At 40.6% G+C, this 26,427-nt stretch overlaps 1 protein-coding gene across 1 annotated transcript in view; it reads left to right on the plus strand.

Moving 5' to 3' along the window:
• The first annotated feature begins 1,366 nt into the window (after nt 1-1,366).
• Nucleotides 1,367-26,427, plus strand: part of FAM234B (family with sequence similarity 234 member B) — a 33,099-nt gene continuing 8,038 nt past the window's right edge. Inside the window, exons 1-9 of the mRNA XM_006912635.3 lie at nt 1,367-1,701; nt 10,601-10,999; nt 13,713-13,811; nt 17,295-17,483; nt 18,568-18,698; nt 22,278-22,425; nt 22,791-22,932; nt 23,971-24,114; nt 24,284-24,365. Coding sequence (XP_006912697.1) covers nt 1,665-1,701; nt 10,601-10,999; nt 13,713-13,811; nt 17,295-17,483; nt 18,568-18,698; nt 22,278-22,425; nt 22,791-22,932; nt 23,971-24,114; nt 24,284-24,365 — 1,371 coding nt within the window. The 5' untranslated portion in view covers nt 1,367-1,664. The remainder of the gene's footprint in view (nt 1,702-10,600; nt 11,000-13,712; nt 13,812-17,294; nt 17,484-18,567; nt 18,699-22,277; nt 22,426-22,790; nt 22,933-23,970; nt 24,115-24,283; nt 24,366-26,427) is intronic.

Raw genomic sequence — 26,427 nt, forward strand, 5'->3', positions numbered from 1 at the left:
TACAACTTTATTTTACTTGCATCGCATAAGAAGGGACTCTCCTAGAATATACCCTTTCACTAAGAAAAGTGGGCAGATTTCCTCCTTTCCTCATCTCTTATGTAACCTGGCTGTTCCAGTCCACTCATACCCTCTCCTAGAAATACAAGTTCCTGTTCATCTGCAGCTAAAACTGACATTTTCTATATCTTATCTTAAATGTTATTTTTTTTTCAGTTTTCAGATATTAAGAATGTGTTCCAATCTGATATCAGGAAAGCAACTATTGACTTATTGTGACTTGTAATGCTGCTCCTCCTAGATGACCTATATAGATGTAAAATATGATTTTTAATCATATTTCACTCCCAGAGAAGTGGCAAATGGTAGAAATTTCAGGTATTGTAGAAGGCTGAAAAAATAAATATATAAATTACTAACCTATTAAATTATTATTAAATTTATTATTGTTATTAAATTGTCAAAAAATTGATGTTATTAACAAAAGAAGCGCTAACACTTATAAAGACACTTTCTAGGTGCCAGGCATTTTACTTAAGTGCTCTGCATATATCCATTTAATTCTCAGGACAACTCTGTGGAATAGAAACTATTTCATTCCCATTTTGCAGATGAGGAAATTGAAACAGAATTTGAGCAACTAGCCCTGGATCTGGCGGCTAGGAAATAGTAAAGGCAGAATTTGAACTCATGGCCTGGCTTCAGAGTCTGTGACAATTTTTTTTTTTTTTTTTAGTGATGAAAAGGGTGATGGAGATGGTTGTTAAAGTCTCTCAAATTACACCCTCAGGATAGTCCTATTAAAAATTTCTCATGGGAATCAGGTGTCCAAGTGAGAGGTGTCTTAGAGCTTTTGTTTGACACTAAGAAGTTACCTCACCTTTCTAGAGCTCAGTTTTCTCTTCAATGAAACAAGGAGGGTATACTAGATAACACCTTCAGCATTCACACCCTAAAATGCTGATCTCTTGCTGCATGTGAGGAAGAAGCAGGTCAGTTCCTACTTCCTAGACCTTTCAAGCTAGAAGTTGCCTGGTAGAGCGTGACGCAGATAAAGTGGTAACAAGGGATGAGGGCTAGAGCTCCCGGAAACCTCAACCTTTACCTAAGAAACGTAAACAGGTGCCTACTGTGTACGGTATGTTTTAAACAGATAATATAATTTAATTCTCATGGTAAGCTTGTGAAGTCGATAGTATTGTCTCTATTTAAAAAAAATGAAGTTGAAACTTAAGTCATACCAAGTGACTTGCCCAAAGACAGCCCAGCTAATAGGGGATGCTGGCAGGAGTCTGACTCCAAAACCCATGGTGCATTTCACAGCTCACGGCGCATTTCACAACCCGCGCCTCCTTTAGGATGAGTTTGTCATTCCATTCTCGCTGCAAGCCTACGTGGGAGTTACCATCTCCCCATTTTACTGAGGAGGAAAGTGACAGGCTGGTAAAGTCACCTGCCAAATAAGGGGCCTGGTTTCGACTGGGCGGGAGAAGTGCCTACAGGCGCTTGCACAAGGGCGCGGAGGCCGCAGCCCAGCTGCTCCTCCTGGCCTTGCCTCCCCGCGGAGCTCCCACCTTTGCAGGTCCTAGCCCCGCGCACCGCCCGCTCGAAACTACACTTCCCGGCAGGACGCGGGAGCGCGCACGCGCACCGGGGCCTCCGCCATGGCGACCGTGCTGTCCAGGGCGCTCAAGCTCCCGGGTAAGGCGTCGCAGCCTCGCGACCACCCCGCCCCTGCAGGGCCTGAGGAGACTGGGAGGCAAGGCTCTGGGGGCGAAGCCGGTGGGGGCCTGGCCCTAACCCGGGTGGAGCTGCAGGCGCACGGAGGGAGCGGGTGCAGTCTTTGCAGGCTGGGGTCCGTGCACCACCAGGGGGCGAGAGATGCGACCGATGGGTCGGGGGTCGCCGGCGCGGGGCGAGCCTGGGAAACTCCAAAGGAGGGATAACCGGAGGCTTGCGGGGCAGGTGGCGGGGAGCGGGCTGGTGCTGCTGCGGCGGCGAATGTCAGAGCTCGTGTCGCCGCCGTCTCAAGGGGAGGGCTGGTGAGGGGAGCATCCTTTCCCTGGCGCCGCGGTTGATGTACCGCTGGGTCTCCAGCTCCTCTTTTGGGTTGGACCTGGGCGGAGGGAGGGGGCAGCAGGACGACGTGTGACCTTCTGGAGTAGCCTCTTCATTTAATGACAGCATTGACGCAGCCGTGAGGTAGGTGGCACAGGTATTTTTCGTCCTAGTTTACGAAAGAGGAAAACGAGAGACATTTGGCTAATTGACTTGTCCAAGGTCGCGCAAGCAGTATTGAAAAACCTGGAATTGAATGCCCGGGGTCTTTTAACGCTAGATCCTGGGCTTTTGATTCCTCTTGGTCAGCCTCTGGTTGTCGAAGCTAAATATTTATGAGGGAAATGATTTGGCACCTGCAAGTTGCAGGTAATGTATGGAATATTGTTTAAAGACGCGCTGGTGGTGATGACAGCCTCCAGAGCTAATTCAGTACTTTAGGGAGCAGCTCCAAGTTTTTTTCAACCCCTCTTAAACCTCCAGAATGGGACTGTGCTGTTAGAAAACTGCTATTTAAGTAAGAGTATATTTATTCTGCCCAAATAAATTTTAAACATTAAGGCTTTAAAAAATTTATGGTTCTACCTAAAATTTTAACATTAAGCTATAAACATTTGCTTGCTGATAACTTAAGGTGTTAGAAAAGCAGTTGCTCTCACTGGCATCTTTAAAAGGGCTAGTTTGGATGTCTCCTGGATATCCAGCATAAGACTGCGGGAGGATCGCAGGGTGCTTGTTCTTAAGGAGCTTCCAGTATGCTACATTGAGCCATGGATAACTGGGTTAGATATGATTTGATATAAATATGCATCTCTGTCCCCAGACTTTATGACCCAAGACATTTCTTTTCACATAGGCTCATTAGAACATTGGAAGAAATGTTGATAATATCTTAGAATGTGTGTGTAACATTTGAATAAAATGGGGCACATGTCCCTTTACTTGCAGGATTAATTAACTTTGAAGAGAGTAGCCTTGTGTAGCTTTAGTGTAGGATGATATCCTCCCAAGGGGGTAATGAGATATTAGACATATTTAGCTTGCTTTCTTTTTTTTTCTTTTAGGTTCTTTCCCCCTCCCCCAGCATAAGTAATTGTTATTCTCTGAGGATGGGAATGCAAGACAATCTTGCTTTTGAAACTTTTGAGCTCTTCTTCATTCTCACATCCTGAGGCTGTGGCATTATTACTCCCTGGAGTATTCAGTTGTAGTAACTTGGCCAGTTGATAGGGTAGGAAAACATAGTCTGGTCCTTGGGCCTATGTTTAAACAGCAGCTTGCCTTGAGCAGTCAGGTATGTTTGCTACTTTTTTAGGCCCAAATGCAGTAGCCATATGTTCTTGTGATGTGAGGTTCTTTTTGGGGGGAGGGGGCAGTGTGTTTGTACTTTAGCTTGTCTCCCTCTTACCTTTTTTCTCTTCCACTCCAAACACAACTCTGAGCTTTTATATTAGAAGTTGCTTTCTTATAGCTCTTTTGGATACACTGTAATTGGGACTGTGAGCTGCTGTCCTGTTTGGGTTACTATGTCATGTTACCTTAGTTATTTTCCTATTTTTAAAAAATGGGATAGAAGTGACATATATTAGTTTTATATGTACAGTGTAGTGATTTGATATTTGTATATATTGCAAAATGATCACCACAATGACATCCTTCCTATTTTTATATTTAAGGAAACAGAATAGAATGGTGACTAAGAGCATGAAACGGGCGGGTTCAAATCCAGTCTTTACCAGATTAGTTACTTAATCTCTTTAAGCTTTAGTTTCTTCATGTGTAATAATATTATTATGGAATATTCACTACATGCCACACTCTACTACATATTGACCTTACAGAGTAATTTGGCATAGTAAAAGAGATGGATGTACTTTAGAGGTTTATTAACCTTCGACACATAATAGTTATTCAATAGGTGTTAGCTATTGTTATTAACACCGTGATAATTTATGAATGTGATAACCTGAAGGAAGGCCTGATATAATAGTGAGCTAGTGACAGAATCATCAACCTCATGAAGAAAGAGCAGTCGCTGGGAATGTGTTTATGCCCTTCCTCTAAGTTCAAGATGGAAAGATGTTTGGCTCACATGGATAGAATGAGGTTAATTAATAACAAGGACAATGTGACATTCATAAAGCAGCTTGTGGGACAGCTTATCTCTTAAGTATATTTTTTTTAGTCCATTTAAAGTTTGAAGGTCAAACACCGAAGGGAACATCAGAGCATAATGTTATTGTAATGGTTTGTTTTAATGTGTGTAATTTAGGATGACTATGTGCCCTGGATAAACTAATCCATGATGTGAATTACTTACCTTTAGTTGTAATTGTAGAGTATAGTCCATGTATAGTACATGTCATAGAATAGTATATATTATAGTATATTTTCCTGAACACTTTTGAGCACGGTACAGTTGCATCGCTTTGCTATCTATGTTTTCCTCTATACCATTTTGGTATAGAGGATGTGTAACCAGCATTCTTAGTCTTCCTAAGAGGAAAAATGATAGCTGTAGAAAGCTCATTTATATTGCTGTATTGTGAAATCAGTGTGAAGACTTTGCAGTGATTGAAAATGTGGGTGGTAGCTGAAATCAGCAGAGAGTGCCAAAGTGCCCTGAGCTTTGAAGCATGGTTTTGATATTTAGCTCCTCAGCCAGAGGAGTTGGCATACTTTATACATCCTTGTTGTCTTTTGGTGAAACAGAATGAGAAAAAATATTTACTTAGGAGTTCTCTAATCGAAACTGAAGTCTATTATTATTAAGCTGAGGTTTCTCTTTGTACTGTCTGGCAAAATATATACTATTAATAGTGTAAAAGTAAATATCTTAAGAATTTGGGTAAGAATCGATCCTCATCTTCTATGATCTTTTTAAAGAAAGGCTCAGGAGTGAGATAGCCTCTCAGTTCTTGCATGTTTGCCTTTATACTTCAAAAATGTGTCTGGGTCAGAGTTCTTGTACTTTGCACCCCATGTTTTTTCTCTGAGGATTTTTTTTTTTTACATATTGCTGCATGATCTTTTCATAATGTATATTATTGTGAGAAATCAGCCTGAAATTTGTTCCCATAATTAGTGACTTGATTCTTTTTCCCTTAACCTGGCTGCTTATATGATTCTTTGTCCTTGAAGTTTAGTGCCTTTACTAGGATACGTTTCAATATTGATTTTTCTGCATCAGTTTTTCTTGGGACTCAGTGTACCCTTTATTCTGTAGTTTTAGTTCTTGTTTTATTGCAGGAACTTTTTTTGTATATTTTTTAAATATTGTTTTTGTTTCCATTTTCTTGTCCGTTCTCTTCTTCCGTTATGCATGTATTGGATGACCTTTGTTTTCTATATCCATCCCTTTCTTCCAGTCCTATTAAAAGCCTTGCTCTTTTCCATGGCAGGCACATAGGTAGTTAGTACAGACTTCAAAACCAGCTCGCCTGAGTTTGAATCCCTGCACTATCACTTACTTACTTGCTATTTAAATATGAGCCCTTTACATAAATTTCCAAACTTCAGTGTCTTTATCTTTAAAATGAAGATAGTAATGCGTCTATCTCAAAGAGTTATTATGAAGATTTATGAGATAAGACAGAAAAAGGGCTTGGAAGAGTGCATAGTTGGAAGAGTGCATAGTAAGTGTTCAAAACTGCCAGCTATTGTTATTTCCATTTTATTTTTCTTGATTTTCACCAGTCTATCCTTTATGTCTCTGGCTTTGTTTTCAGCCATGTCTGTTCTTTTTGCTGATCCCAATAAGGATATCTTTTCTAAAATTGTTTTATTATTTTCTTCCATTGTTTTCCTGAGTCCTGCTTATTTGTCATCTCTATTGAGTTGCCATTCCTTCTTAGAAATATTATATATATTTTCTTTAATGTCTTGAATTCCATGGGGAAAGATCTGTTCGTTATTTCTTATATTTCATGGTATTGTTTGTCCAGTATTCATTTGTTCTTTAGCTGATTTGGTTTACTATGTTTTGTCGTAACTTCCTTCTTGAATATTTGTAGAACTTTGTGGTATCTTACAGAATGACTGCTAGTGATGGCTCCTTTCTGATTGTTACTCATATTTAAATGAGTAGTTGTTTTATAACTAATTTCTGGCTGACATATGGGCACAGGCTGGGGCCAGAGGAGTGGGCTAGGGCAGTTGGAAGCTAGAATTTAATCCAGGCTTGTTAACTCAGCCTTTTTCCCGACTGCTCTTTCTTGGTGGATGTCGCTATCCTGACTCGCATGGATTGCCAGTTTGTCACAGGGCTTTAGCATGCTGACTTAGCATTTACTTCTCTTTGTTGTGTCAGTTATCAGTTTATTGCCCCTGAATTCTAAATTCACCTTTGCTGCTTGATCTTTGAAAGTGGACCTGGACCCTTCAAATGCCAAGTTTGTTATTCCTTACACCTTACCTCTCAATCCTTCAGTGCCTTTTAGAGTTCTTTTCCCAGCTCTATATTTATTCTCCCTTCATTGTTTAATAATTTTCTATATTAAACCTGTCCTCTGAATTACTGTCTGGTTTTTGTCTCCTGATTCAACCCAGACAGTCAAAAGAAAAAAAAAAATCCACCTCTCCTGAACTAATTGTGCCACAGCTACTTTTCTAACCTGCTCACAGCCTGTTTCTTGTAAATTTCCAGGAGGCTGTGCTTTTTTCCATTGTCTTATGTTGCTTTTGACCTGGTGGTGGTGAATGGGGCTCATTGGTGCTTCTGGGAGCCCAGGCGTTGTCTTTCCAAGCAAGAGATGACTGTTCTGGCAGTATACCTGTGGGATAGGGGAGGTAGTCTAATTTATTGGTTAGGACTGTGGATTCTAATTAAACTGCCTGAGTTTGCATCCTGGCTTTTCTTGATAGTTCTGTGATCTGAGGCAACTTTCCTCTTTGTATTTTAGTTTTCTTGTTGATAAAATGGGGATAATGAGAATACCTCCCAGGATCGGTGTGAGGATTAAATGAGTTAATATATATAAGTGCTTGGACCAGTGCCTGGAATAGTAGGCACTCAGTACATATCGTCGTCATCATCATCATTATTGTTGTCCTCATTAATAATTCTGTGAACTCTGCTCGTTGCTGGAGACCTGAGCTATATGTGCCTATTCTTAATGTGCTTCCTCAATTGGATACCAGATTCACTGCATTTGGCAACAGTTGTTTGTAAATTGTAGTTTGAGAATGTAGCTGTCCTATTACTATTATTATTTTTTTGAATCTCCCTAGCCCTGGTTTTAGGGAAGAGACTGATGGGAATTCCTTTGCCATCATTAACTGGAAACATATAATCTTTTTAAAGAGACCAAACAGCTTTGTTTTTCAAAGGATGCTTGTACATTTTTATAAACTAATGAAAAATTTTACAGGTTTTTGTAGCATACACAACCAGGTTTTCTTCCTGCTTGTGATAGTATATGCTATCATAAAAATGCATTTCTTTAAACTGTTTTGTTAACCAATATTTTAGTAATTATTTCACTTTGACAAAGATACTGTTTTAAGGTCTGTTTGCTGCAAGGTGACAACTGACTAGCAGAACTGAATTTTGTTGTGTCGATGCTAAATTTTTCACTTGATGCTGAACATTGTATAATTATGGAATAGCTTGAGTGTGTATAGAAAATGCTTGGGAGTTTTAGTTGAATAAGTTAGTTGTATGATATGACTGCCAAGAAAGCTGACAAGATCTTAGGTTTCAGTAACTGAATTATAGGGTACTCTCTGAACTAGGAGGGACTTGCTTCCCTGCCTTGGTCAGACTGCACCCTTGCAATTGTATCCAGTTCTGGGAATGTACTTTAAAAAGCATAGACTTATTACACTGTGTCCAGAGGAGGATGTCAAGAACATGTGAAACAGTGCTTCTTCCAGCAGTGGTTTGGAATAGGTAGAGATCTGTAACCTGGGAATGAGAAGATGGTGAGGGAAGGTGAGAAATGTAATGCCAACAATAATTATAGAAACTAGGACTTACTGAGTGTGACTGTTAACCTGACATTAAGAACCATGCATATATCTTATTTAATACTCATAACAAATTCTATGACATTGGAATAATAATTATCCCATTTCATAAATAGGGAAATTGAGGCTTCTAAAGTTTAGAAATTTAATTGAAGTCACACAGTTAATAAGTGACAGCTAAGATTTGACTTTATGTTTGTCTTATTATAAAGACTTGAGCTCTTACATAGTGTTTTATGTTTCTTAGGATTATTACCTTCAAGTATTTGAAGGACTTGCACATGGAAGAGGGTCCTAGAAATTAAAACTAGAACAGATAGTTGGTAAATGCCCAGAGTAGATTCTTGAATCAGTGTAAGGAACCGCATTCAGATTGGAGGGCAATAAATTCCCTAATACTGCTTATGTTGAGATGTGTGCTAAGTGGCTGTTCGGTGGGATTTTGTAAGGAGTTGCATGTTTGGATTGGGGTAAAGATAGATTATGTAATTCTTAGAATCTCTTCCAGGCCTGGGGTTTGGGGTTGCTGTGTATGTTTTCCTCTTTGTCAGTTGCCTCCTTTTTTTTTTTTTTTTTGTTATCTAAAAATTTTTAAATTGTGGTAAAGTACACATAACAAAGTTTAACATCTTAACCTTTTTTAAGTGTATAGTTCAGTATTGTTAAGTATATTCACATTGCTGTGCAACCAATTTCCAGAACATTTTCATCTTGCAACTCAATACCCATTAAACAATAAGCTCCCCATTTCTCCCTACCCCGAGGCCTTGGAGAGCACCATTCTACTTTATGTTCCTATGAATTTAACGACATATAAGTGGAATCATACAATATTTGTATTTTTGTGACTGGCCCATTTCTCTTAGCATAATGTGCTCAAGATTTATCTGTGTCATAGCATGTGTCAAAATTTCTTTACTTTTTAAGACTGAATAATATTCCATTTTTGTGTATAGCACATTTTTAAAATCTCGTCAGGTATGCTCTTTTAGTTAAAAAAATCACTTAAAAAGTTTTATAGTTAATGTTACAACAACCTATGGTTCTGTTTGCAAATTATTATAACTGAAGTTACCTGGGATAGTTAGGGAATGAAGTACCCTAGTTAATAAAATGATTTGGTTCATAGAGTAGATATATAAATTTTATGAGATTAACTGGAACCTATAGTGACACTATGGCATATCCTGGAAGTACTAGTTTGAATCAAATTCCTAATAATTTGTTTATTTTCTTATAATTTATGCCTTTTAAAATAAAATACAGTATTTATTGGAAAAAATGTATAGCCCTGAAAGTGAAAATACATATAAATTTCTAGTTAGTAGAATGTCAGATTACTCAGTATCTTCTGTGTGTTTTTTGCAAAATACTTAATGTTACAAAATTATTCTGTGGCATGTTCATTTTAAAAGTCAAACATTTAGTGACATTCTATGTACCAAACACTAAACTTTACATTAAAGCATTTACTTCCCATATTGGTCTTTGTAGTGTTTTATTGCTTCATTTCATGTCTGGAGCAAACTGAGACATATTATATGAAGTGACATTACCAAGATCACAGTGATCAGAAGCAGAGATTAGTATCAAGAATTTTTTTTCCTTCAAGTTAGACTTTTGTATTTCTTTTTAACAAAAGATTTAACCATAGCATTTACATTAGTTACAGCTTACCAGGTAATTTCTAAACACAGAAAAATTTTCTTGGTTTTTACTTGATTATAGCATGAAATAAAGGCATAAAATCTTCAGGTCATTGGCAGAGAAGGCCAAGAGGTGTCTTGGGAGGAAGTGCGCTTAAGACCTCCTGTAGTTACCACCTCTTTGCAACCCCAAATAAACATAGGGTCTAAGTGAAAACAGGTGCTTGTTGTGTAAACCAGCTTCAAGTCATGTCTTTCACTTCTGTGTTCCCGCTTGATCCAGCTCATCCCAGAATATGTGCTCAGAATAGCATTTTTAGAGATTAAACACTGTTTACTGAAACATGTACTGACAGGTCATCAGAATCCCAGGAAGGTTCTCAGAAATGAATTTTCAGTAAAACATCTCCAGATGATATTTAGCATTCAACTTTCTAAATTGTTTTGTAGAAACAGTTGGGAAGCCACAAATAGACTATGAGAAGCCGGGTACAGAGAACAGTTGTTCTAAAGGTTTAGGGACATCCCAGGAAAGAATGGAACATCACAGATCTCAGAAAACCAAAGGAAATATGCATATTAGGCATATGCAAATTTGATATAAGAGCCATGGTCTTTTTCATTAGTGAGATTCAAACAAATTAAGAGGGTTTTTTTTTTCTTTTAACGAAGAAAGTGTTTGAAATTCGCTACTTTCTCTGTTCCTTTTCCAATAATGTAAACTCATGAAAACAATAATTCTAGAACGTTGTGATTCCTCCGCCCGCCATTCCTCCCTTTGCTGGCATCTATTTTATAGAGAGCCACCGAGGTCCAAGCTTGTAAACCTAGATTTGTTTTGTTCTCCTAGGTGTTTATAGTTGCCATGTATTTGGTGAGGGTTTCTCTTTCCTCATTCTCCATGACGCTCTGGCTTTCTGTCTTTTCAGGGAAGAAGAGCCCAGACCTAGGGGAGTACGACCCCCTCACACAGGCTGACAGTGACGAGAGCGAAGATGATCTTGTGCTTGACTTGCAGCAGAAGAATGGAGGGGTCAAAAATGGGAAGAGTCCTCTGGGAGAAGCGCCAGAGCCTGACTCAGATGCCGAGGTTGCGGGGGCTGCAAAGCCACATCTTTCAGAGGTCACCTCAGAGGGTTACCCCTCGGAACCCCTCGGAGGCCTGGAGCAGAAGGCCACCTCTTCCATTGTGTCGTATGTGCGCACATCTGTCTTTCTGCTAACTTTGCTGATCTCAATGATCCTGGTGCTTGTATGTGCTTTCCTGATCCCCTGTCCCCCCAGAGATCTGCACAGCACTTGGAGCCGCCACTTGGGCCCCCAAGGAGGTGAGTTGTAGGATTTTCAGCCCTAATTCTGTAAAACTTATGATTACATGGAAAATTCCTACAAGTCTTTAAAAATAAATGTCTGTCATGTAGCATTTCACCCCCTGCATCTGGAGGTGCCTTTAAGAGGTTAAGATTTTAAATTAAACAAAAAGATGGATTGATATAGCTCTAAAAACTTGAGAAGAGCACTGCTTTGTTGTGTTTCTGTTGGCACTGGTCTTAATTAGACATAGATAGGACAGAGCTCTGGTTTTCTGGGTTTTTGCTATGCAGCTGACACTGTATCAGAGGAGAGCAAAGCTGTAGGAAGGGCTATTTACAGAGAAAAGTAAGGCTCAAGGCCTGGCCAGACAGAGGCCAGCTCTCTCGTAGGACCCTTAATTATAGAAGCCTGACCTAATTTGAATTTTAAAAGAATTTCTTTTCAAGTAAAAGAGAAAATGGTAAAGACGGTGCAGCCCGAGTAATTCTAGCAATTTCGTCTCATTTTGTAGCAGGCTTCCTTAAAATAGCTTGCTCTGGGTCAAGAATGGGGATTACATCTAAATTGTCTATCAGTGCTTGAGTGGTTCTGTTTCTTATAAACTGCAGTAGGCTGAAGGGGTTCAAAAAACTCTACCCCAAAATATGTCACTTTGGCATATTGATTATTTTTTAATTAAAGGTACTTGGACAGCAGCAAATGCAAGAAGGCCACTGACCTTCAGTTCTCGAAATCAGGAGATGAAACTCCCATATGAAAGGTGTTCTCTCTATACCAAGAGGAAAGAAACATTCTTATCACCAGAGACAGGCTGTTGAGGCTGAGGGAAGTCTGTACAAACATACCTTGTTAAAGTACTTCTTATCTTCCTGTAGTCTCCTCATATGTTTTAATTACTTTTCCACAGTTGCCACTCTTTGTTCGACCTAGGATATAAGAGCTAGGGCCTAGCCATTTCATTTTTCTCTGGGGACTCCTAATACATGCACAGTTTCATTAAATAAAATTTGGATGCTTTTCTCTCGTTATTCTATGGCAGTCCCAGCTAGAAACCCCTGAGTAGAGGAATAGTTTTCTCTCCTCTGCAGTGTTCCACACCCTTTTGTCATCTCGATCTGGAAATATTTTATTTCTGAAATTCTCTGATCCTAGTTAGAGTAGCTTCTGATGAGTTCTGTGTTCTCATCTTTGTCGTTTAAAGTGAAACTGAGCGGATGTGACTTGAGTTATGTTTCTCCCACATAGACTATCTCTTCCTCTCTTCCTTGCTTTTTTGATTTTTCTGGATGAGCTCTTGTAATATTTATATGCAGTGTAAAGACTAGTAACAAACTGAGTGTATCCACCACCCAGTTTAAGAAATAAAACATCATAAAGACCTCTGAAATGTCCCATGTATCCCTCCTGACCATGTTCCTCTCCCACCCAAGGGTTTCACTATTGAGTTGATTATTTGTTTACTTCTCTTTACAGTTTTACCACATATGTGTCCCTAAACTATATAGTGTCTAATATTGCTTGTGGGTTTTTTTTTTTTTTTTAATTTTATTTAAATGGAATCATATAGCCTTCTGTGACTGGCTTTTTTGTTAAAAATATTTTTGAGGTTCATCCATATTGAGGTACTGTAGTTGGAGTTTACTCATTTCTCCACTGTGTAATTTTCCATGGTATGAATACCTCATGATTTATTGATCCATTTTACTGTTGGTGAACATTTATTTAGGTGGTTTCCATTTTTGAAAAAAATAATGCTGCTAAGAAGGTTCTTGTACATGTTTCCTGATATATAAGAATTCTCTAGGGCATCAACCTAGGAGTGAAATTGCTGGGTCAAGTGGTATATGCAGGTTCAATCTTAATAGTTCATGTTAAATTATTTTCCATAGTGGTCGTACGAGTTTATACTTCCACTAGCCATGTGTGGGTTCTCTTCAAATTTGACAGGCATCCTCTGACTTCACACTGTGTGTGTGTGTCTTGAGGCGGGGGTGGTGGTAGTGGTGGTGGTGACGACATTGCCTGCTTTGTGACGGCCAGGTGGAGATGGGAGTCCAGGCTTCCACTAGGTCTCTGTCGACACCACTCTAGCGGGAATGAGAGGTGGTCTGCCTCAGTGCGGGAGTGCTGGAACTATAGTCTTCAGTTGTCTGGAGGGCCTTAGTGCTGCTAGGGCTAAAAGTCCTGGCTCCCCGCCCAGCCTTCTCTTAGATAACCCTGGTGGAGGGTTACCATGGGGTAGGGGTGGAAGTCTAGACTCCTCACTTGGCCTTTGCTCCAAGGGTGGGGCCACAGTCTTATCTGTGTTGTTTGGTTGGACTAGAGCAGTTTTTATCTAAAACTTTTCTGTCTTACTAGGTTAGGAGAGCCAGCTCTTCTTGGGCCTTTTTGTCTGTGCCTGTTGGCATTTCTGGGTTGCTGGTTTCTGCAGCACCCTGTCTGGCAATTGAAGCCAAAAGAAAACCCAAGGGAGTCATCACTTTGTCATTCCTTGGGTCTCACAGCCCCTAGTAGGTCTGCCTTCTCACTACCTTGCAGAGTCCTTTTACATTTGTCATATATAACGTCCAGGGATTTTAGGTGTGCCTAACAAGAGGAATGGGCAGAATTGCGCCTGTCTGGGAACTGAAAGTCTGCCTGATTTTATGGAGGCGCTATGTATTCATTTCTTTTTTAACAGGTTTGTGGTAACTTGCTAAGTACTTTTTTTTTTTATGTGTTTATCAGATGGAGACCTGTCCCCATTGGAATTGGCTGATGTGAATGAAGATGGCCTGCGTGATGTACTTCTCTCCTTTGTAACTTCAAGGAATGCGAGTGCAATTGGTAAGAGCTGTGTCTTTTAGAGGCTGCTGTGGGAGAAGCTCATTGATTGAAGGGGCTGTGAGCTAAGAGGAAGCATCAGGGTTGTCTCCGGTGGGGGCCGGCGGGGGGGCAGTGTAAAAAAAGATCTGCAGTGAATAGAAAGTCACCATGGATCTGTCATACATGATAAACCTTATCAGAAAGTTTCTGTATGTAAATAAAGCTCATTTCAAGAAATCAGAGTGCTGTAGCTGGAAGTAACTTTAGTGGTCAGTGAAGAAGCTGAGATCCAGAGAGGAAGTGACCTGCCCACCTACCTGCAGTGCACAGCATAGTACGTAGGTTTCTTGCATTTTCTCCCAATTTTCCATAGCCTCTTAGATAAACATTGATTATCCTACCTTCCCATCCCCTGTGGAAAGCTTTGTTCACGTACTAACTTATCTTTCACACATATATCTTGGCTAGGTATTTTCCTGTTTACTCCTCTGTTTCTGCTCTCTGTCTGCTCTGCTTTGGGAGGTTGACCTCTATGGCTTATATCAAGGGTCCCCCTTGCCTGCGGATTTCCACTTGGGTTTGGCCAGTAGGGAGCACAAACAAGAAATTGGAGGAGAGGAATAAATAGAGTGAGGAGGGGGGATGTGTTCCCCTGGCTCCCTCTTCTCTGGGGTCACCTCAGTCTGGCTACATACTTGATCACAGGTTACAGCTCCTACTAAGTGGTCTTTTTACAGGACTTTCTTATTCTGGATTCCAGCAATCCCTTCCTCCCCTGTCCCTCTGGGCCTGGGAGTGGTAACGGACCTGAGGGACTGTACTGTTCGTTGTGGTTTCTCTGTACCCTGACCACATCTTATAGTCTCTTTATTAAACCTTCCACAACTTACTCTAATTGAGTGTGCTGTTTCCTGGGATCCTAGCTTTCATACATGTTAACTGTAAACAAACAAAAAAATGTTTCGCATTTTCAGCATAAGTACACAGGGGCTTTTGGTTTGTCTTGCAGCCCCCATTAAAGTGAATTCAAACTATAGTCTGTTAAGTGATACAAGAACTCAAGTTTGAGGCTGAGGATGCCCTAGAAAACACTTTTTAATCATTCAGGCCCTGGAATAACATCTAGGTCTATTTTAGAGAATTCTAGGCTGCATGCCTCTCTGATGTCATTAGAACTTGCTTTCTGGGGCTTGTGCACTGGTAGAAGCAGTACAGGCACAGATCTGTTACAGAGAGAACCTCCAGGCAAGAAACTGACTTTTATGATTGAACCTTAGTTACATTTTTTTTTTCTGCCTGCAACTCATTAGCTTTTGAAATAAAAATTCCCCCCATTCACTTTTAGATTTAGAGATTTTTTTTTTTTTTTTAGTCGTTTGGTATTTTGCATGGTTTGCTACATTTCAGGATCCATAATGACAAGGTCATGCGTTTGGACGCAATACGAACCAGCCTGATTTGGTAACAGACTATAAAAATAATAATATAGCTAACATATGGTGCTTTCTATGTGCTATGCAACATCGTAAGTTCATAACATATACTGTAGATGAATTTATCCCTCAAGTCAATCCCGTGAGGTAGACTAATATTATTTTCCCCCATTTGCAAGTGAAGAAACTGAAACATAGGTTAAGGAACTTGTCCAGTGTCCTCTAGCTGGGAAACGATAGAGCTGGGATCCAAATTCTGGGAGCCTGGCTCTGGAGTTCATGTCTTTAACAATCATGTCACACTGCTGTGCTCATAACCCCAGACATTGAGTTAGAAGATCTGCACCACTGAGCATAAGAAGGATTGTGTTTTTATTTGTTCTCTTGTTCATTCACTCAACAATTACGTATTGAATGCCTGCTGTGCACCTTACTTGGAGCTGTGCTTGTCGCATATTGAGCTAAATAGGATGAGTGTAGTCTTTTTGCCTCAAGGAGTCACAGACTAGTGGGGAAGAGACAACCCATCACCACCTGGACAAAGATGAGTCAGAGAATGATGTGGAGTCAGTGGGGGCCTTACAGGGGAATGACAGTGCAGTATTAATCATAGCATTCCTGGGATGTCTGGATGTTAACATTCGTTACCACACTTTGTCATGTGTATCACTGCTTCTAGCAGCCAAGCCTGAAACAGCCACAATTTGTCCCTTGTTTTTAGGTTGTATATTTAATTAGTCGCACTGAGGAATATGTACAATAAAGCTCTAAGACTTATATTTCCATATCTGTATTAGTTGTTGCTAGAGGTAGAAAGTATGTGAGATGGGTTCAGTATCCCATCCTGAAAGTGAATATAAAACTGAAAGTGAATATAAAGAGAGAGTGTTGTAGCCGCCAGCTCCTGAAAGAAATTGAAAACCTACAATTTCTCTATAGACCACCAGAAACCAGTGAGTTATAGGAAACACACTTTTTATTCAGCCAGCTGGGTCTGCCAGGGGTACGCAGACCCCAAATTAAGCAGCCCCGAAATGTAGAGGTACAGGGTTTTTAAGCCCTAAATCCCATTCCTCATTCTGTGTTAAACACAAAGGTCTGTTTTTCTCCTATTCACTACCTGTCAACCCACAGGTCGGGTGTGCAGGCGGGGGTACAGAAGCAGAAAGCTTATTGTTAGAATGTTATGTTCCCATGGGTGATAGCCTATGTTCCCATGGGCGATGACCTATGTTCCCATGGGCGATAGCCAAGCAGTAATTTTCCAGCCAGCACAAGAGAAGTATTATTCTGATGTTAATTAAGTGACATAAAGGATTATGGACCTAGGATACTTTTCCCAAGTATTCTTTCCTGACTGGGGCCAAATCAGCTGATTCCATGGAATCCTAGACCTGGAAGATCTACTGATCATCGCTAACTTCATGTCTTTAACCCTTATGTCACACATTTATCACCAAGTGTAATCTATAGGTTTTTATTTTTTATTTATGAAACGATACATTTTCTGCTCTCAGGGAGCATTTGCTAGTGATGTTTAGAATTCAGGTATTTTGCTTCCTGCTCTGCACATATTCTATATTAGTCCCACGTTTTTCTCCTGGCTTTTTGTTGTTGTTGTTCTCAACAGCTACTTTTCCTTATTCTTGATGTTTTTTTTCCTTTGTTCCTGTCAGAAAACAATTGGCTGTTATATGTGCGAGGTGTTTTGTAAGGCGCTAAGGATACAGAAATTAACGCAGCAGTCTTTATCCTTAAGGATATCAGTATTTGGTGGGGCCCGAGGTGACAGACATGTAAACAGATATGTTGGGGGAGGTGCAAGAGTGGAGTTGCAAAAGGCAGCCTGGAGGAGGTCCACAGCTCTAGTCTCGCACGAGGGATGCATTGAGCAGATATGAAAGGTACTCTGTTTTCAGACCTTGTTGCCAGAAATATGGAAGGGAGCTGAAGACACAGGTGAGAGTTGCTGCCTTTCCACCATTTACTTTTGATTTCTTGTCCTCTGATTATCTCTACTTCTTATCTTCTCTGCCTCTTTTCCTTTCTTGTCTCTCTTGTGTGCTTTTAGGTGTCTCGAGGCCAGCTTCTATTCTCGTGTGCCTTTCCGGGATGAATGGCAGCACACTCTGGTCTAGTCCCCTTCCCGAGGAGGCTCGAGATATTACATGTTTGGATCTGCTGCCAGGAAGCGTGGCTGAAACCATCTGCCTTGTGACAGGGACACACAAGATGCTCAGTGCATTCAATGCGACATCAGGTAACGATCATTTGTCATAAAGGATCTCTGCTCCAGTGAGCTATAATCTCAGATGAGAGCAATCTGGTGGGGAAGGGACTTTTCCACTCTCACATGGTGGAAAATCTGATTTACTTCTCTGGAAGGTGGTTATTAAGAGAGATAACAGAAAGGGTAGATTGAGTACTAGACCTACGATTTAACCTGTTTGATGATAGGATAGAGCTAACCTGACTTATCCAGACAGGAACTACCTGGACGCCTTTGGTTTGTAAATAGTCTCCCTACTCTGTTCTTTGTACAATACAGCTGAACGTTGTCTCTTCATATTTGATATATATGGGGTCCATGTGTAAACTTGGGCATTAATTACTAAAAAGTATATCAGTGAAGAACATAAGGTTTGCTGAGGCATGTTGATTTGGCCTTTTATCTTCTTATTACAATCAGACATCTATGACAAAAGAAATGAAAAAGAGATGAAGGCTCCTTGCCGTCATAAGAATACTGCCAATATGCTTGTTAACACCTTGGACTCTAGTGAAGCTGAATAGATAACATCCTTCCCAGTTTCAGAGGTTGGAGTTTGGTCATGGGATACTTTTGAGTTAAAAAAACAAAATTGAACATGAGTTAATTCTAGAGCTGAAGTCATCTTGAAAACCTACAATTTCTCTATGAAAACCTATAATTTCTCTACTCATGTGAACATATGGTAGGAGAGAGAATTGATCTTCTGGTGGGCCACCCACCAGAAGTTGGATGGTTCCTTAATAGTTGTAATAATCTCTCGCAGATCAATTCCTCTGTCCCAGACAAGTGGGCTCCTCTCTCCTGGAGAGACTTTAGCATCTCCATTTTATCTAAAAAATCTAGGTGTGAAGTTATTGCATGGGTTTATGAGCCAGATACTTGAGGATTTCAGCTTCCACTCCCTGCTTCCTTCCTCCCCAATAAGATAAAAACTCAAAGGAAATAGTGCGTAGTAGTTGCTGTCTGTTGTTCAGCCTTTGAGTTTCTCTTTTCTGGCCTGGGGGCATTGCGTCTGTCTTTTTTCCAGAGGCTGAAAGCCCTAATTGTGATCAGCCTATTTGTTCTTCTCTAGGGAAAGCCATTTGGACTTTAAATCCAAACTACTTATCCAATGGTACCCTGGCTGCCCCAGCGGTGGTGCTGCCTGACGTAGATGAAGATGGCGTTAGAGATCTTGTGGTTCTGGCCATTGGAGAATTGCAGGTATGCTCTATGTTAAATGGTCTTTTTTCTTATAGGGAATGCTTCAACTTTAGTCAGTTCCTAGTATTGTTATGGGAAATGCTACTTGAAATCTTATTACAAGGGCATAGGTTTAAATAAATTTGCTTTGTGAGATTAAATGAGTATATTACCATTATGAAACCATTTTCCCAGCTGTCTCATTTTGGTTTCATTGACTGTAACATGGTGGAGCTTTGCAGCCAGATAGTTCTGTGTTTGAATTCCTGTCCTACCACTTTGTAACTTTGTGGCCTTGGATAAGCCACAGAACCTGTCCAAGCCCTGGTTTCCTTGTATGTAAAATGGGAATGTTATTTCTTTTGGCAGGATTGTTATGAAAGTTAGAGCTAACATGTTAAAGTGCCTAGAGTAGTGCCTGGTATTTTTTTTGCATGTGTTGTATGTATTATTAGTTTTATTATATTTTATGTATTTAACTTTTATTTCGATTATAAAACCAAAAGACAGACAGAAAGTTCATCAAACTAATAAAGAAAAAATTTTAAGTCACACAAGAAATAACAACAGTGACCAAAGAAGGATAGTTGTAGTTTAGGCTGTGACAATACAGACTTCGTTTCCAGTACAGTGGTCCTTAAATTTTGCTTCGCTGGAACTCCAGGGCCCTGGAGCCGATTATTCTCTGCCCAGGGAAAATCGCAGTAGTTTTTTTTTTCTCCTCAAAATCACAGGGAAGAATACATTAATGAACAGAATTATCTCTATTTAAAATTTTTTATTTCTAAAGCTTTTCTTTGAGCTTATGTCAAAGTTCCTCTAAGAGTTTTTCTTAGACATCCTAGTGTGAGCCTGCCAGGAGATGCTTGTGGACAAAAAAATTGAACAATTGGCAAAGAATAGTTGTGGAAAAATGTGGATACAGATCATTTTGCCTCCTTGGATAGCTTGTTTTAATTTTAATAGACCCTGTGTTTGCTGTTGTGATTTTCGTAATGTATATAAAATGAGTTATACAATCTGCAAGTAATATTTAGAACAGAATTAAACCTATCACTGTTTTTTGGTTTTCTGCCAAGAGTACCATAAACTAACTCAAAGTGCTCCACTGATCATGCGTTTTGAGGAGCATCGTTCTAGTTCACTAGGATACCTTATGTTTGTGAGATGAGAGGAAGGAAGATGAGGAAAATTTCTGAAGGCTAGTCTGTTTTAAGGGTACTTTCTGCTAATTTTTCTTCAACTAGCCAATTGGTCTCGAAGTAGACTGAACCAAGAATTCAGGAAATATTTACATAATCTTTCTTTTTATCGCAGTTACCGTGAATAATGAGATTGGGGGCTGAGGAAAATTTCAATGATTATATCCATCAGGGAGTGATTCTCTGAAGTCTCAAAGTGGAAAGTATGAGGAGTTTCTTTTAATAGAATTATGTTTAGCAGAGGCATAGCAAGACATTGAACAAGTTTATAATCTAGACCTTAATACCCCATCTGGCATCTTATTAGCCAGCAGTGGTTGATGGGATAATGGTTTAGGCCTTCACGGACCTTCTATAGTGAGGGAGCCTCTGCTAGAAGGATTGGCTTCTTGCTGATTTGTGCCTTTTGTTTGTCTCTACCAGAAAACAAAAAAAGTGCCTAACTTGCCTCACAGAATTTACTTACTTGCACAGTAGTGTACAGATGTGGTAGACTATTCTAGAAAAATGTTGGAGAAGCAGTGGGTTTAGAGCAGTGGCTTTATCTTTATACTGACCTCTTCTGACTTTTATATCAGCAACAAAGACTCTGAGGAACCTGTTTCCTCTAAGCTACAGATATGGAAGGCTCTCTCTTCACAAGGAAAGAAACATGTTAGGCCTGTGACTTAGAGCAATTACATTCTGAGATCTGGGCTTAGAGTGAGGTGGGCTTGGGACACCTGACCAGTTTTGAAGTTAGAGGAAGTGCTCTGGCCTACAACACCAGGGGGAAGGGACCTTAAAAGCCATGTGGTTAACCCTCTTACACCATGCTGCAGCCTCTGATGGAGTATTTCTCTGATGGAGTATTCCGGACTCTCCTCGAGTACTCAGGCCGATGGGCATATCACTAAATCGTGAGACAGTCTGTTTCACTTTTGGTCAGGTCTAGAAAATTCTGTCATATTGATGAGAAATCTGCTCTCTCATAGCTTCCATTCATTGTCCAGCTTCCGCCCCACAGAGCTACTCTGAATGAATCTAATCCTCTTTCTCCATGAAAGCCCTTTAGCTGTTAACCTCGTTCCTCTAAGCTTGCTACTCCCGAGGTTTAATATCCCCAATTTCTCATACTGTTCCTCATGCCATGCGAAGTCCAGACCCCTCTCTTTTTTGATTTCTTTACTTTTACACTCCATTTTGTCTGTATCTCTTTTAAAATGTGCCTATATTTGAAAACAGTTTTCTATTTATAATGTAACCAGTTATAGCAACATATGGAAATTGTTACTTTTGATATAGACTGTATTTCTGTTAGCCAAAATTGTGATAGCCTTTCTAAGATTCAGTTTTTGTTTATAATCACCCACATCTTTTAATTAATCAATTAATTAATGGCCCACTTTCTTTTTCCAGACTTTGACGCATCTTCCAGCCTAAGACTTTTTTTGAATTTTGAGTTCCTCATACAGTGAATTAGCTATCTCTCTCAGCTTTGTGATCAGCTTGAACTCTATTCATTTGGGTCTTTGATGAGAATGATTAATAGGAATGGGACAGTGGCACAGTACTGTGACATTTCACTAAAACCTCCCCCTGGATTGGCATTGACTTTTTCTCTGGGTACACTGAAAACCATTTCTCTTTATCTTGGCTGAAGAATTAATGATGATCAACTTTGTCAAGAGCTTCACTAAATTCAGGTTATTGTTACAGTCCTCATATTTCCTAACCAACAGTTCTATTCCCCAAATAAAATCCTCTGCAGCAGGGGTCAGCGAACTATGGCCTACAGGTCAGATATGGCTCACTGCTGGTTTTTGTAAGTAAAGTTTTATTGGAACACAGTCATGCCTATTTATGTATAACCTGTGGCTGCTTTCACGCTATGGCGGTAGAGTAGTTGCTATAGAAACCATCTGGCTCTCAAAACCTAAAGTATTTACCATGTGGCCTTTCACAGAAAAAGTTTGCCTATCTTTGCTTGAGAGTAGGTTGATAGTGGCCAGGCCAAACATTAATATCACTGCCTGCATTGATTCTTGTTGGGACTAAGTATTACTGGGGATTTCTGGGTATCAGAGTAGAGATCCTGTGGTTAGCTGTTCTATATTTAGCTCTGGGATAGAATTCTGGTCTCAGGAGAGTGTTCATCACTAATAGCTGTGCTTCAGAGAACTTGTCTGAGCTACCATAAAGATGCTCATTGCAGGTATATAACAGGGAATGGGACATTTGCCTCTCTTTCTTACTTCCAGGGAAATAAAGTGAAGCAGATTTGGCTTTGTGCTTTCCAACTTTGGGAAGTGTTTCTGAACCCTTAACTAATGAGGAAGCAATGACTATGTGTACAGACTATTTGATTAGGAAACGATAGGGCTTCTAGTGACTCAACTCCCTTCTTTCTCTTCTTCAGCCAGATCTGTGCTTCCTGCTGGTGTCTGGCCGGACAGGGAATCCAGTGGGCCGACCTGTGAAGTACAACATCATGGGAGTGGGGAATCTGATTGGTCCTCAGGTTTACATCACCGCAAGCGGGGCTGTCTACATCCTATTTGGCTTTGGTAAGAAGCAAGGCTAGTTTGTGCTACTGTTTCCCGTTGGCGTGTGTGATCAGGCCTCTTTTGTGAGACAGGGTGAAAGCTCAGGAGTTGCTGACCAGCCCTTTCATCACCTCCTATTACACGGACTGCTCACTGCTGCCACCTATTGCAGGTTATTAACTCTGCTTTCCCTTGCCGCCTTCTCCAAAGAGAAGACTCTGTCCAGCAGCCACATAATCACTTTCCAGTTCACCCCTTGTTGGACCAGTCTGGGTGGGCTATTTTAGACTCATCTGATGAGGCTCTGAGTCTCTTGCTCAGATCCTAACCCTGGGAGAGTTCTATTAAATTCAACTTCTCAGTGATGGTTCTTCCTATGGTGCTAGGAAATATCCAGGCTGTCGCCCTGCGAGACATTTTTGTTCAGGCCCAAAATCGAGACAGCTCACCACCTTCTCTGCAGATAGAAGAGCCAGAATGGGAAAAGCGAAGATCCATCAACCTGTCTGAACTCATTGACATTTACAGGTAGGGTAGATATATGACCTTGTCCTTGAGACCTCCTGAGCTCTCACGTGCTATGGAGTCTCTAAGTTTGGTTAGGCTGGTGAATATGTGGGCAGAGGCTTGTGGGGGAAACAGTGCTAGCCTTAATATACTATCTTCTGATCTGGTTAACGTGATTGAGAGGTTTCCCTGATAACATAATGTGTTGATATCTATTTGTTAGTGACCATGATGTGTGTGTGATCCCTTTGCACGTAGGTTGTAAGGAAGGATATTTGTTTAGGGTTTAAGTCAGAGTGGGGCAGAGTGAGGCCGGGGAACCTTCAGGTAGGGAGATAGATTTTATTTATCTATCTTTTGTAAAACTGTGCTGAAGTATCTGCTCTACTCTCTCTGTATTTTTCTTAGTGGAGGAATCATTTTGTCAGAAGCAAAGATAACATTCATGAAATCTTATTTTTTATTTTTGTTTATTTCTTAACTAAAAGAACAAAGTTTGTCATCTGCAGTGGATTTTTACCCATTTAGCACCAGGCCTGGGTAATAATCGTCTTTATTCTTTTCTACCAGAAGTTTCAAATGATTTTCTAGCATTTTTTAGGCAGTATCATGTTGTTTCAGTGAATTTGATAGATGTTAAATAAAATGGTCCCAGTTGTACAGAGAAAGAAATAATTTGATGACGTGGTTACCGTGAGTTGCTGTCTAAGCTTAATGACAGTTTCAAGCCTCCGGTCCAGATCTCCATCTGCCTTCCATGCCGTTCTCCTTAGCTCTGTTTTCTTTCCCACAGTATCCAACATGACAGGTATGGCTCTGCGGCACTTCTCCCATGAGTTCCTTTTGAACTTAAATGCTTTTTCTAAGGATCCTTGGTTTCTAAAAGGTCAAGAAGATGAAATGCAGGTGGAACAGCAGAGTGCCCCACTTGATAAGACAGTGGTGGGAGATGAATGCAAGAGTAAATACAAACATGCGCGCCGAGAGGAAAAGCCAAAATAAGTGGGTCAGGAATCTCATCCAAGCGGGAGACTAACTGTTGGGGTCTCGTTAATTCAGTGATGGTGTTGAACTACTCCAGATGGTGAAGGCAGCGGATTCCAACTGCAGCAACCTCCTGATTACAACTAGACAAGGCCTAGTCCTGCTTCGGGGGCAAAATCTCACACCTTGCTGGACACTGAGCCTTCAAGGCTTACACAGGTTTGCCGTGCACTCCTCACGTCTCCTGTTTCGATCCACTTTCTCATGTTTAAATATTGTCCAGAACAATTGCTTGATATTTGGGTCTGATACAAGAGAAGGGAGGGAGCGAGGTCCTTGTTTTCCGTTTTTACTTGCTGTCAGTTACTTACTTTGTTCTCATTTGCAGTCAGCCTACTCCTGGGTATTTCACTGATGATCAGACGTTAGACTTCCTTCTACAGATACAGGATGGAGTTGGGATGAAAAAGGTAAAACCTGGGGACTCAAATCGATCAAAACATATAAACCTTGTGTCCAGCCCTGTGCTAGGCACTGTGAGAAATAAAAAGAACCTAAAATATGGTCCCTTCCTTCAAAGAACTCAAAGTCTAGCTGAATGGATAAAACAAAAACTCATAATTCAGTACTAAAATCTATAGCATTGGGAGCTTGTCTAACTAACCTCCTTCCTGCACAGGATACCTTTATCTGGATCCTATGTTACAGTTGGGCTATAGGAATCTTCTGAAGTCTCTTGGTGGAGAAAGGCAGGCATAAATAAATTTAATACTTCAGTACATTCATATACTCGTAAGATTTCAGAGAAGGTCAGATATCTGTGGTGGCTGGGTTGTTATGGAGGACTTTATAAAAGAGAGAAGAGGAGCAGGGCCTCGAAAGCTGAACTGTGTTTCTGTGAGAAGGGAGTAGATGGGGAAGCACGCCGGGTTGGGGACAACAAGACCAGAGTCCCAGAGGCAGAATGGTATGGCATGTCCGAAGGACACTGAATAGATCTTTCTGATTTTACATGGTATTGTGTATTGTGAGGATATAATGATTGGATAGACCATTTTTTTATTTCTTTAACATTACAATTGGAGTTAGAATTTTTATATTTTTAATAATTGACCTAGCTCTTTGGTTTATCTTCATTGTAAAATACATATCTATGTATTGCACACTGTTCCCTGAGAGTGAACTCAGCAAACACTAATTGTCACTTCATCATGCCAAGTTCTGTGCTGGATGCACAGAGATGTGTGTGGAGACACAACACTGATGAAGACAAGACCCCTGTCTCTGTGGCTTGTAGTCGTTGGGGTGCCTATTCGCACACTGCTCTACCACATCGATTAAGTGCTGCCATGAAGCTTCACACAGTGCCAGGGGCTATGGGGAGCAGACAGAATGAAGGGAGTCAAGATGCTTCACGTTGGTCAGGGGTTAGATGTGCAGAAACATGGGAGCAGAGAAGAGGTTTGCGGGCTGGATGGATGAGGATGGGCTGAGGGGCAGTCCCACCAGAGAGATCAGAATGAGTTCAGCTGATGGAGGGCCCTGAAAGCAAAGATGCAAAATTTGGATGAGGTGTTGGAGACCGTAGGGTTATTTGGTCACGAGCAGAGGACAGATCCGATGATGCAACATCCCTTTAGGGAGAGTCTTCCAGCAGTACTTATAGGAAAGAAGCAATGTCTGATTGTATTTCAAAGGAATTCAGATAGAGATTGGAATTTTCATTGACATTCCAAGGAAAATTAAAGAAGCGTATACATAATAGGTTGGTTAGGAACTGAGATGCTCGGCGTTTAAACCTGGGTTTTAATCCTGGCTCCACTACTTATTGGTGACCTTGGGCACATTACACCGTTTTGCCTAGCTGAGGTTTCTGCGTTTGTAAAATGAGTAACAACACCGCGTACCTTCATAGGACTATCGTGACAGTTAAATGAAATAGTATGTGCAACTGGATGAAATCGTTTAGCGCAGTGTCTCTAGACTTGTTTTCTGCCCAAGACTAACAAAGGGAATCTGAAACTCCTCACCTGGTTTCCTCTCCGCTTCCTCAGAGGAGGTTCTCTCTCCAGGCGGTTCCAGGACCTTTTGTGAGTCAGAGCCTGAGCCTGGGCAGAGAAAAGCAAGGCCCGAGGGACTGGAAGAACAGGGAAGAGATTGTCGCATTTGCTGAAGGACAGAGGCACTGGGGCTGGAGGTAGATGGGAGAATTTCTTGGGGATTTTGGCAAATGACAGGCTCCAGAACTGTGAGGTGCGAAATGTTTGTGGTGAAAGGAGGTATAAATGCTGCCAAGCATCATGAATTCAATTCCTTTACTAATCCTTTGAGAGATGCAACTAAGGAGAAAATTTTCTCTTATTTCTTGTCTGTTTAGACTGTGCCTTTTTAAATTTGAGACTACCAGAGGGCTAAGCTGCATGTGCTATGACATCAATAGAGTCAAACAAGAAAGCTCTCAGCATAGCACATAGGACGCAGTGTTCCGTTGATCACTGTTCTCTAGGCGTTGCTGCAGTCAGGGAGGGGGAA

Source organism: Pteropus alecto, unplaced genomic scaffold (genome assembly GCF_000325575.1).
Source record: "Pteropus alecto unplaced genomic scaffold, ASM32557v1 scaffold103, whole genome shotgun sequence".
NCBI classification, from domain to species: domain Eukaryota; kingdom Metazoa; phylum Chordata; class Mammalia; order Chiroptera; family Pteropodidae; genus Pteropus; species Pteropus alecto.